General features: G+C 63.5%; 1 protein-coding gene across 1 annotated transcript; it reads right to left on the bottom strand.

Annotated features, from left to right (window-relative positions):
- Positions 1–5,411: 5,411 nt before the first annotated feature.
- On the bottom strand, positions 5,412–10,894 carry SESN2 (sestrin 2; the record flags this gene model as incomplete). The annotated part of the gene is given in 13 exon segments (XM_079545983.1): positions 5,412–5,498; positions 5,598–5,612; positions 5,614–5,743; positions 5,883–5,925; positions 5,928–5,978; positions 5,981–6,071; positions 6,199–6,314; positions 6,401–6,551; positions 6,724–6,933; positions 7,168–7,350; positions 7,596–7,793; positions 8,572–8,637; positions 10,817–10,894. Coding segments are annotated over 13 exon segments (1,419 nt in total).
- Between the last annotated feature and the right edge of the window lie 800 nt (positions 10,895–11,694).

Raw genomic sequence — 11,694 nt, 5'->3', positions numbered from 1 at the left:
TACCTTTCACACAACCGATCCAGAATCACAGAATGGCCAGGGTTGGAAAGGGACCTCAAGGATGATGAAGCTCCAACCCCCTGCCGCACGCAGGGCCACCAACCTCCACCTTCAATAGCAGCCCAGGCTGCCCAGGGCCCCATCCAACCTGGCCTTGAACACCTCCAGGGATGGAGCCTCTCTGGGCAGCTGTTCCAGCACCTCACTGCTCTCATAGCACAGAACTTCCCCCTGACATCCAACCTCAATCTGCCCTCCCTCAACTTCAAACCATTTCCCCTTGTCCTGCTGTTATCTCCCCTTTCCAAGAGTTGATTCCCCCCCTATCTGTAGGCTCCCTTTAGGTACTGCAGGCTGCACTGAGGTCACCCCACAGCTTCTTTTCTCCAGGCTGAACAAGCCCAGCTCCCTCAGCCTGTTTTCATAGGGAAGGTGCTGCATCCCCCCAGTCATCCACTCACAACAAGCCTCTCTCTAGGGGTCATCAGCCCTCCCACCCCTTCCCAGGGAATAAATGCAATCAGGGATGTGAGTTGGGGGGCTGATAACTGGGGCAGCAGCAGAGCAGCACCCTCACATTGTTAATGCCCTCCTGAATCCCTGCATGGCCACGACCACCCCGATGGCTGTCAGTGTGTGACAGCAGCACCAGCACAGCTCCCACCACTCTTTGCTTCCAGCCCCAACAGCAGACTCGGGTTTTGTTGACCACCACCTAAAGACCCATCTCAATACACCAAACACAGCAGAACCCAATGGAAACAGGAGCTGTGTGTGCAGGTACAGCCCTGCCCGGGCAGAGGATGCTCCGTGGCAGTGCAGGAGGGCAGCTCAGCGTCCAGCAGAGCCCCCGGGATGCAGTGACAGCAGAGCCCCGGTGCAGGGCACCCACACACCTCAATTCCAGACAGATGGGTGCAGCCACGTCCAGCAGTGACGGGAAGGGCAGCTTTTATCCCCTGCATTACGAGGGGGGGACGCTGAGCGCTAAATTAAACCAGCGCACCGCCAAAACCCCATCATCACCAACGGCCCTGTTTCCCCCCCTCTTTGCTTCCCCACTCGTCGAAAAAGAAATCCGAGCTCCGCAAAACCGCAGCTTTGGGTCTCACCGACAACGTGAGGCAATTCAGAGTCAAAGGGCGCACAGCAACACGGAGCGGCTCGAGGAGCACGGCCCCAACAGAGGCCGAACGGACGGGAGGAGCCGGAGGACAAAGCGAACCGAGAGCCGAACGCGGAGGGGGGGGGGAGAGGGAGCGGAACGGAGCGGCCCCGAGGGCGGAGGAGAGCGGCGGGGTCCGGGCACGGAGCTCGGACCCGCACTGCGCCTGGCTGCCTCGCAAGCCCGCACTTCCCCGCTCCTCGCCCGGCTCACAGCGAGCCCAGCACCGCCCGCCCTCACCTGCTGCCCGCCGCCGGCTGAGCCCCGCCGCTCCCCAGGGCCGGCCCGACGGAAACCGGGCAGCGCGCGGGGCATGCCGGGAGCTGTAGTCCGTCAGGCGTGCAGACCACGCCCCCGCCACCGAGGGTCAGATCACGTCCCTTCCGGGTTAGACCACACCCCTTCCGGGTCAGAGCGTTCAACACTCAGAGTTAGACCACGCCCCTCACCCATGCTAGGCCACGCCCCCGATGAGAGACCACGCCCCTGCATTAGGCCACGCCCTCACCTACGCTAGGCCACGCCCTTCCGTGACGTTAGACCACGCCCCAAACGTGCTAGGCCACGCCCCTGCCGCGGAGTCAGGGCGCGCCCTGCACGAGGTCACGCCCACACCACATTGTCAGACCACGCCCCTATGTTAGGCCACGCCCCCAATCTATCCTAGGCCACGCCCCCTGCGTGGGTGAGGTTTGGGGGAAGGGGATGGAAATTGGGGTGGGGGGAGGTTGGGTTTGAAGTGGGGCTTGTGGAGGGGTTGTGGGGTTTGGGTTAAGGGGAATTAGGGGTTCGGGTGGGGGTGGGTGAGGCCGTGTGTGCTTGGGGGGCTGTGGGGCGGCTGTGGGGTTTGGAGGGGTTTGGGTCAAGGGGTTTGGGGTGGGAGGTATGGAAGGGGGTTTGGGGGTTCTGGAGGGATTAGGGGGATCGAGTGGGGATAAGGGGAGTTGTGGGTGCTGGCGGCATTGCGTGAGGGGGGTTGGGGGGCTGAGAGGAGTGTTTTGGGGGTTGGGATTTGGGGTTCAGTCAGGGTGCTGGGGGACTGTGGGGGTTTGGGGTGGGGAGGCTGTGTGGTTGGGGGGCGGGGTGCTGTGCCCCATTCGGATCCTCCATCTGCTGCTGCTGATCCCCCCCACCTCCCAACTCCTCCGTGCAAAATTTCCCTCGTGATGCGTTCCTTTCCATTGCAGCCTTGTTAATCGCTGCCCTCCATCTCCCCAAGAAGCTCTGGGAGGGGCTTCCGTGGGTTTGCGATGGAGCTGTGGGGCAGCTTTGCGGCAGGGCTGGTTGCAGCGCTGGAGTTGCAGCGCTGGGGTTGCAGCAGGGCAGGATGCAGCAGACAGGTTGCAGCATTCAGGGTGCAACACTCAGGTTGCAGCAGGGCAGGGTGCAGCTCTGCTGTCCGCCTCCAGCGAGTGTCGCTGCCGGCCCAGCAAAGCCCCGATCCTCCGGGAGCAGCGCTGCCCCATGGCAGCTCAGCGAACCCCCCTCACGCCCCCCCCCCGTCACCCCCTGATGCCAACCAGCGATGCTGGGAGCTTTGGGTGCACGCAGCATGCAAAGCTCTCCGTCTGTCCACTGATGGAGCTGATTTTGTCCCGTCGGGTGGTGACACACCTCCCCCCCTCTTTCCACCCCCTGCTGCCCACGGCTGCCCCCCCCCCCCCAAGCTGCTCCCTGCTGGGGGCAAAGCTGCTGCTCTGGGCAAAATGCAGCAGCAGCACTCGGTGCTGTGAATGCAATGCCACGCGTGCAGCCCACTGCCCACATCCCACCCCACAGCACCGACCCGGCACCCAGCACTGTTCCCATCATTGCACTGCAGCTTTGCAGATCCCTCCCCCATCGTTGCCCATTATTTTCCCATTGCATCGCTGCGTTGGAAGCTCCTTGAATGCACTCGGTGTTAATTGGAGGGCAGTTTTTGCTCGGCCTCTGCTTGCTGCTGCAGGAACAGGGAAATGGGGAGGGGGGGAGGAAGGGGTGGGTGCATCACTGTGTGCATCACTGTGTGCATCTCTGTGTGCTCTGACCTCGGGCAGAGGCACAGGAATTGCTGGGACTCACAGCAAAGCCTTTGGGGGGTTGCAGTAAAGTGGGGCTTGGGAGATGGAGGGGGGAAATTCAGAGGCCAAACCCCAGCATTGCAGGAACGAAAGGGACGTGGATGTGCAACAGGGGGAGATGAGCAGCAGCGAGGTGGGGTGCAGAGCTGGGACTGCACTGCGTAGGAACTCTGCTGGGAGCAATGCGAGATGTTCCACTCCTAGCAGTAGGGATCTGCAGAGCTCTGCTGGGAGAAAAGGGGAGCTCTGGGGTTGGACACAACCGGAGGGAGGTGGGGACACCGGGGTTCAGCTGCAGCCCCATCAGCAATGACAAACCTGGGGGTCTTGGCTCCCCCCAGCACGGTGTCACCCCATGGGGTTCCATGCAGAAACGCAGCTCCGAAGCAGCTGTTGGTGTTTGCAGGGCTGGAAAAGCACCAGGAACTATTTGGGGGCTGTGAGTCAGTGCAGAACAGCGTGGCCCCATACACGAGTCCGGCCCCCATTGCCCTCTGCAACCCCCGTTCCTCAGCTCCAATCCCCCAGGACCCCCACCCCTATGGATCCTCATTGCTCCCCCCCCATTACTCCAGCAAGGCACCCCAGCAGCACGCAGCCCTCCCAACTCCCAGGGCTTCCCCTGCACCCACAGCACTGCAGGAGGTGTGCAGCTGCTCGGTGCCCCCCCAGGCACTTATCTGCAGCTCCCAGGGGCTGCTGTGTGCTGATAAGCACTGGGTGCTGCTGCACGCTGACCCCCAACCCCGTATCACAGCATGGGGGGGGGGGTGGGGGAATGAAGCTGAGCGCGGGGGGGCAGTTGGGCAAAAGACCAACAACCAGTCAATAATAAATAATAATAATAAAAAAACATTTATTTCCTTTTTCAGATGAGATCCGTAGTGAAGCCCCAGTGTTGGTTCCGGGCTCACATAGGAGCACAAACACTCAACAACCAGAAATAAGTTAAAGTGGAGCTGTGGTGCAGCAGAGACAAACCCAGGGTGGTGCTGCAGCATGGGGGGGTGGGGGGGGAGAGGGAAAGGGGGGCTCCCCATGGCTCCCCCAGCGACCCGCACTGAGGGGAAAGGCACATGGGGGGTGGGGGGAGGGCAGGGGTACCCCATATCCCAGCCCAGCAGTGCTCCAAGGGAACCCCCCCCCCCCAGCAGTGTGCTGTGCAATGAAGTGCAGCAGGGGATGAAGGGCACTGGGGGGGTCCCTCGTGCTGCAGGAGGGCAGCTGAGCCCCCTTCCCAACAGTGTCCCCCCCCCCCCCCCCCCCCCCACATTGACACACTTTGGAGTGATGGGCAGGGAAAGGAGAAGTGCTGCCCTTCTCTTGGCACTGAGCCCCACTGCCCCAAAGGGATGTGGGGCGGGGGGGGGGGGGGGCAGCAACCCCCCCTTGTCCTCAATACAGGCAGGAGAGCAGAGCTGAGGGAGCACTGCTGCAGCAGAGCCAAGAGCACCATGCATGGCATGGGGGGAGTTTTGCACTGGGGTTGGGGGGAGGGGGCACCCAATGGGCCCCAACTGCTACGAGGTGGGCAATGGGGGTATGGAGATGCAGAAGGAGGGAGCGAAGCCTCACCCCAACAGCAGGCAGGGAGAGATGGCACAGGATGGGTGGATGCAACACAGACACCCCCCCAGTTCCCCATTGCAGTGGCACAGAGCAGGCAGGGGGTGAAAAAAGGCACTGCAGGTGCTGCAGCCCAAAACCCAACCCCTGCCCAGGGCCCAGGTTTAAGGCACTTCCAGTCCCCAATTGCAGGGGGCTCAGGCTGAGGCCTGGGATGAGGGGGGGACACCAACACGACACCTCTGTGCCTTCAGCCCCCTCCACTCCATGTGCAGGGGGACATACCTGAGGGTCAGGATGGGGGCACAGCAGCATCATTGCTCATGTCACTCCAGGAAAAGGGGCTCAGCTCCACGGGGCTCCCCCCAAACAAGGCACACAGCAGCCCCACTTCCACCCACCCCACAAGGACACGGGGGGATGGGGGGGACCCACTCAGAGACCCCCCCCTATCCCAGCATAAGGGGCACAAATACCCCATTCCCCCCCTTATCTCTACATCCATAAGGCAGGAGGCAACATCCCAACACAGTCCTCACAGTGTCAGCTCCCCCCAGGTCCCAGCCCCCCCCCCCCCCAAGCAGGAGGAGGAGGACTGGGGGGGGATTGGGGAGCTGTCAGGTCATGTAGCGTGTGACAGCACGCAGGGCATACAGCAGGGCAGCCTGCAGCCGGGCCTCCAGCAACAGCAGGTTGACATGGACCTATAGCAGGACAGCGGGGTCAGCAATGGGGGGGCTCAGCCCCAGAGCCCCAAAGGAGGGGAAATGAGGGGCGGGGGGGGGGGTGGAGGGGGGCAGCACCTTTTCTGAGTGCTTTGAAGTGCCTCAGAACTGGGGCATACATCCTCTTGGTGGTCTTTTCAGGGTAGCAAGCCACTGTTTTGATGTACACCTTCAGGCTGCGCTCCAGCAGCTGGTTCACCTCTCCGTAGTCATAGTCATCATAGCTGGGGGCGACGGAGAAGGAGGGGGGACGTCAGCCCTGTGCCACAGCCCTAACCATCAGGGCACCCGTTTCCAGACCCGCATCCCCTCAGCTGAACCCAGGGGCTGCTGCAGGGTTTGGGGAGCAGAGGAGGGACCCACCGGATGCCGAAGACGCAGTGCACGTAATTCCAGATGGCGCGGCCAGCATGGAGGTGTCGACGCCGCAGTGCATGGCGATGGTGTTGTAGGTCAGGTGTAAACGACCTGGAACTTCTCGTCCAGCAGCTGCCCCACGTCGGGGTACAGCCGGTTGATGAGGGAGAAGCCGTGGTCCTCCCAGGTGTAATCCTGAAGGGAGAGAGCGCGGGGCAGACGGTCACCCCTCCACCCCTCTCTGTTACCAGCGCTGCTGCTTTGGCTCCAGCCCGGTCCCAGCCCTCAGCAATGCCCCACGTTTGGGGGGAGCTGGACCCACCTGAGCACGGAAGGTGGGGGGCGCCTGCTCGCCGCGCCGCGTGAAATCCTTGTAGCCAAATTCAGGGTCCTCCACGAAGCACAGCACACCGGACTGCAGGGCATGCTCCGTGACATCTGCAAGGTGCAGCTGTGAGCACCGGCGTGGGGCCGCCCGCAGCCCAGCAATGGGGCCAAAGTCCCCCGCAGGGACCCCCTCCTACCCGACGGGGCCACCAGCAAACTCTCCGTCTTCTCCATCTCGAAGCGCGTGGCCATCTCCTCCTGCGTGACGCCCTCCTCCTCCCTCTGGCTGTCCCGCAGCAGCTGCATCCTCTCCATCAGCGCCTCCACCTCACGCACCGCATCCCTGCCCTGGGGAAAGAAGAGGGGCTCGGTGCCACTGGGGGGCTGCAAACACTGTGTTTCACCCCCCAAGCCTTCATACAAGGGGCCGACCCACACACCCCATCCCTCAGGGCTTATGGGGGAGACCCCAGCAGGACGGCACCACCTCAGATCGTGGTAATTCCCCCCCACCTCTTACCCCTGAGCACCCCGTGCTGTCCTCAGCTGTGGGGCTGCTGTCGCTGTGGGGTGAGGGGGGTCTGCAGCCGTGCCCCCCATCCTGCCCTGCCTCGGGGTTGATGCCGCAGCCGAAGACGAAGGAGGCAAGAGAGTGGTAATGGGTGAGCAGCACCAGCGCCTGCACCAGCTCTGCCAGCGACCAGCTGTGCTCCCCTGTCTTCAGCAGCGCCTGTGGGAGGAGATGGGGGAGACAACGGGGCTCAGGCTCCGTGCCCCCACATCCCACGGCGGAGGTGGGATGGAATTTGGGACGCACCCCCTCCATACACCACGTGTTCCCATCCACCGCCCCTTCCCACCCAGCCACCCGACTTACGGCCCCTTTTGGGTTAAACCCAAGGAGCAACGTGGCCCCCAGGGCCACCAATTCCACCCCCCCCGACTGCATTTTGGGGTCTCCCACCTCGATGTGCTCCTTGGTGATGAGCCAGGGTCGATGTGCCAGCAGCTTGTTGATCTCGTTCAGGTTCCTGAGCTTCTGGGGGGCGCAGTGCAGCCCCTGCAGCCACGCCGGGTTGCCCCCCGCCTGCAGGAACTCCCCCATGTGCAGCCCCACCAGGTAGGTGCACTGGTGCCGGGCTGCTGCCTGCAGGGACGGCCGGACGATCAGCACCAACCCCAACGCCAGCCTTTGGAGAAGCCACACAGGGACCCCACCACCACCCAGAGGGGTTTCCCTGGAGACAAAGCTCAGATCTGGGGGGGGGGAGGGGGGAGCCCTGCATCCCAACATCAGCCCTCTGGCTGTAAAGGAAGCTGGGAACCCCAAAAGCGACCCCAAAGCAGCTTCTGAGGGACGGCACGGCCCACAGCCGGGGGTCCCACGCTCACCATGATGGCGATGTAGTGACGTTTGTGGTAGGGGAGGGGTCCGTCCATGCGCAGCAGGAGGTACTGAGTCTTCCAGAAGCTGCTCAGGTACTGGGGGTGCAGCCCCATCACCATCGTGATGTTGTCCACGCGGCCGGCAGAGACGAAGGCTTCGATCAGCAGCTGCCGCCGACTGCTCTCAATGCCCTCCTGCAGGATCTGGATCCCACAGGCCCCATTTAGGGCTGCTTCCCCCAAATAACGTTCCCCCCCCATCCCCCATTTAGGGACACTCGCCCCAAAAGATGCCCCCCAGTCCTTATATAGGGCCATTCACCCCAAAGGATCCCTCTACAGCCCCCATTTAAGGCTGTTTCCCCCAAAGGATGTCCTCCCCCACCCCCATTTAGAGATACTCACCCCCAAAAGATGCCCCCCAACCCCCATTTAGGGTCCCTCCCCCCAAAGGATGCCCCCCCAGCCCTCATTTAGGGCTGCTCACCCCAAAGGCTGCGCCCAGCCGCCCTCCTGCCGCCCTGAAAGGACACCTCCGGCCGTTCCCACCGCCTGACCCCCCATCCCCATGGGGTGAGCCGGGTTCGGGGGACCCCATGGCAGCCCCACACAGCCTGCTAAGCACCGGGTTGTTTATGCAGTGGGGAGGAGCCGACGCTCACCACCCCCCCCGGCACAGTGACGAAAGCACAGCCCTATCTGTGCCTGAGGAGGAACCATCTGTGTGCCGGCACCCAGTGCTGCGATAGGGCTGTAGGGATCCCCAGCTTTGGGGTGGGAGGAGGGCACAGTGCACAGCACTCCCCAGTGCTACACAGCGGAGCAGCGGCTGGGCAAGCAGCGACGCTCCATCCCAGATCCCACCCCTCTCCAAGCCGGGTACCACCACTAAGAGCCCCCACCCCAATAGGGCCGCGTCCCCTTCACCCATATGGGATGCACCCCCCGTCGATGCTGGCAGCGATGCCCTTTCCCTTCTTACCTCCTCTGCAGGGATGAAGGCGCTGGGCCCCCTCCCCAGCTGCGGGGGCACCGGGATCCCTCTGTCCTACAGGGAGGAAAGAGCAGCGGTGTCAGCCAGCCCTGGCAGCGCTGGGACGGGGGGGGGGGTGACGTGTGGCCGTCACCGGATGGGTGACTCAGGGTCAGATCTCCCCCCAGCCACGGCCATCACCGACGGGTGTTGCATCAGGCTGATGAAATCACAGCCGGGCGTTGCTGGGAGGTGTGACAGCAGGACGGGGCCAGGAAGAGCAGCAGCCTGCACAGCCGTGTGCCTCAATGGGGAAAAGCAAAATTCAGAGCCCGGGGGGGGGGCTGTGGGGTGCTGGCTGTGTTACACCACCCCACATCCATGCCTGCCTGCACTGTGGGACTGGGAGCCTCACACCCTCCTGTGGGTTCACAGTGCTGGAACACAGGGAGGCAGCAGAGCCTGATCCCCCCATGCACCCCCGCACTGCTGGGCTGCCCCCACAGCCCCCATCCCATTTCTGCACCGGTGGAAGACATGCACAGCACTGCTGCTGCATTAAGGGAGCACCCCCAGCAACCCCCCGGCGCACGCTCCCGTTTCTCCCAGCCCCTCTGTCTGTGGGATGTGGGGCAGCAGTGGGACACCAGGACCAGCCATAGGGTCAAGGCTGTGCTCCACCACCTCTGCAGGGACTCCTGCAACCAGAGGGATGCAGTGGGATCCCTCACACAGCAGATATCCACACCTCGTGGGGCTGGGAAAGGCGGGACGCAGCCGATGCAGAGACCCACATCCCCTGCCTTGAATGGGATCCCTGCAGCATCGATCAGAGCGAGCGCCTCTCCCAGCAGCGCTCTCCAAAACCACCCCAAAAGCACAGCTGTGCTCCTTCAGCCCATTGGCACAAAACTCTGCCCCACGCAGCAGCACGTTCACCTGCAGGACGCGGCATGGCAGAGGGCTCTCCACCAGTGCGCAGCGCTGCTCTGCCAGCTGTCCCCACAGCACTGCGGGGAGGCGGGGGGCACAGCGCCCATCCCAAATGGGATGACGGGATGGGATTTGGGGGGGGTGACACGAGGCGGCCAGGTGGCAGCTGTCAGTGCAGCCACGCGCTCCCAGCGTGATGGGCAGCACGGCCCCATGGGCAGCACGGCCCCACGGGCACCTGGTGGGCACCCACATTCCCACGGCCCTGAGCGCACGGGGCACTCCTGCCCTGAGTCACGGCGGAAGCAACAGGGGGTGACAGCAGGGTGACAGCAAGGTGACAGCAAGGCCAGGCTCGTGCCATTAGCGCTGAGCACTGCTCTGACTCACAGCAGCCAAACCGGTGGTGAAGGAGCAGCTCAGCGGGCCGCCGAGCAACGGAGGAACCCCATAAAGCAAAGCTGCAGCCCCCCAAAACAGCCGGGACTCGGCGGAGCTCTCCCTGCTGTGACAGCTCAGGGTGACCTTTGGAGGTGCATTTTAATCATTGCTGTAATGTTTTGCTGCGTGAAGCAATTCCTGAGCTTAACCCCTGCTGTGCTGCTGTGGGGCAGCGCTGCGTTCTGCAGGTGGGGAAACTGAGGCACGGTGGTGATGGGCTGAGCTGCTGCAGCCCCGAAGCGCACAGCCAGGCTGCGGGGGGGGGGCAGGGGAGGCTCAGCCCCAAATGAAGCACCAGGGGAAGGATGGAATGCCCCCAGAGCAGTGCCAAGCATTGCCCTGTGCTGCTGCCAGGGCTCAGTCAGGTGTTGGAAAAATCGCTCCTGATAAGGAGAGGTTAAACAAACACCCTGCAGAGACCCTCTGAGAACCATCCCACATCTCTGGGTTGGGGGCTCAGCGCTGCCCCACCGATTGCTGCCCCTGCCTACAGACAGAGGCAAGTCCCAAATCGGGGAGATGCAGCAGGAGGGACACCCCAGGACTCCCAGTGCAAACAGCCCTGAGTTCTGTGGGACCTTTCCCAGCCCTTGGAGCGGCCCCAAGCCTCACATGGGACCTGGGGGGCGGCTGCCCTACACCTGTATGGCGACCCAGACCCGCTGGGATGGGGATTGAGCGCTATGGGACTCCGCTCAGGGTCGCACCGCCCTCCCACCCCATGCAGCCCCAGCACAGCGGGGCACCCGCGCACTGCCCGGCACTGGGGCAACGCAAAGGGACGCACCGTGGGGGGGAGGAGGGAACGACAACAACCCAAACCCCAAACCTCCGCACGGCCCCGCGGTCGGGCAGTGGGGCAGCGGTGCTCCTTTCTTACCTCCTCGCCCCGCAGAGCCCCGCATCCCAAACGCTCCTCCAGCCCCGGAGGGCAGCATTGCGAACCGGCCACCAGCATGACACCGCGACGGGGACGGCGTGAGGGCGGCTACGGAGCGCTCATAACCACAACGCCGCGTTTACGGGGCCGTTTACGGGGCCGCTTTCGGGGCCGTGGCGCTTTTTGGGGCCGCGGCGCTTCTTGGGGCCGTGGGACCCGGAGCGCTCTTTCATAGAGGGTGTGAATGGGCGCCGGTCACGCCCCCTCCCGTCGTCTCCACCAATGGCGTTGCGGGGGTGTGACCGACGCCTGCCTGCCAGCCAATCAGCGATAGGCGCGCGGGGCACGCTGGGAGCTGTAGTTTGTTTTGCTCCTCTCGCAGCCCCTTCCCCTCCCAACCCCCACCGGACGAGGAGGGCGCGGAACGGCCTGGGATGCGGCGAGGAGCTGCGGGATGAGCGGGAATAATAGCGAGCTAATTAAATAGGAAGAACAAAATAATAGGGCATAATAAAAATAATGGGAGCGACGGCCCCCCGGCAGCCGCAGACAGAAGCGCTGATAACAATCTGGTGCTCCTTGACAGCTCGCACACGGCAAAGTCCAGCAAACAGCTCTCGCTGCACAAACAACTCCGGCTTTGCCTGGTAACAGCCTCCTCCTCCCGCTCCTCCGGGCTCTGCCAATTAGCGGCAGGCGGCCCGGCTCGTTGGCGCCCTGCCGGCTTCGGGAAGGGTGAAATGCAGAGCGGGCAGCTGCTCCGGTGCCCTGCTCCTTTCACGGTGCTTTGGGGTCTGCCTGCAGCCCCGCCGTTTCGGGTGTGGGGTTTGGAGGTGGGAGTCCCTGCGTCTGTCAGCCCCGGTGGCGAGGGGGCAATT

The sequence above is a fragment of the Tetrao urogallus genome, assembly GCF_951394365.1.
Source record: "Tetrao urogallus genome assembly, chromosome: 23".
Taxonomy (NCBI): Eukaryota; Metazoa; Chordata; class Aves; order Galliformes; family Phasianidae; genus Tetrao; species Tetrao urogallus.
This window is presented reverse-complemented; position numbering and strand designations above follow the sequence as displayed.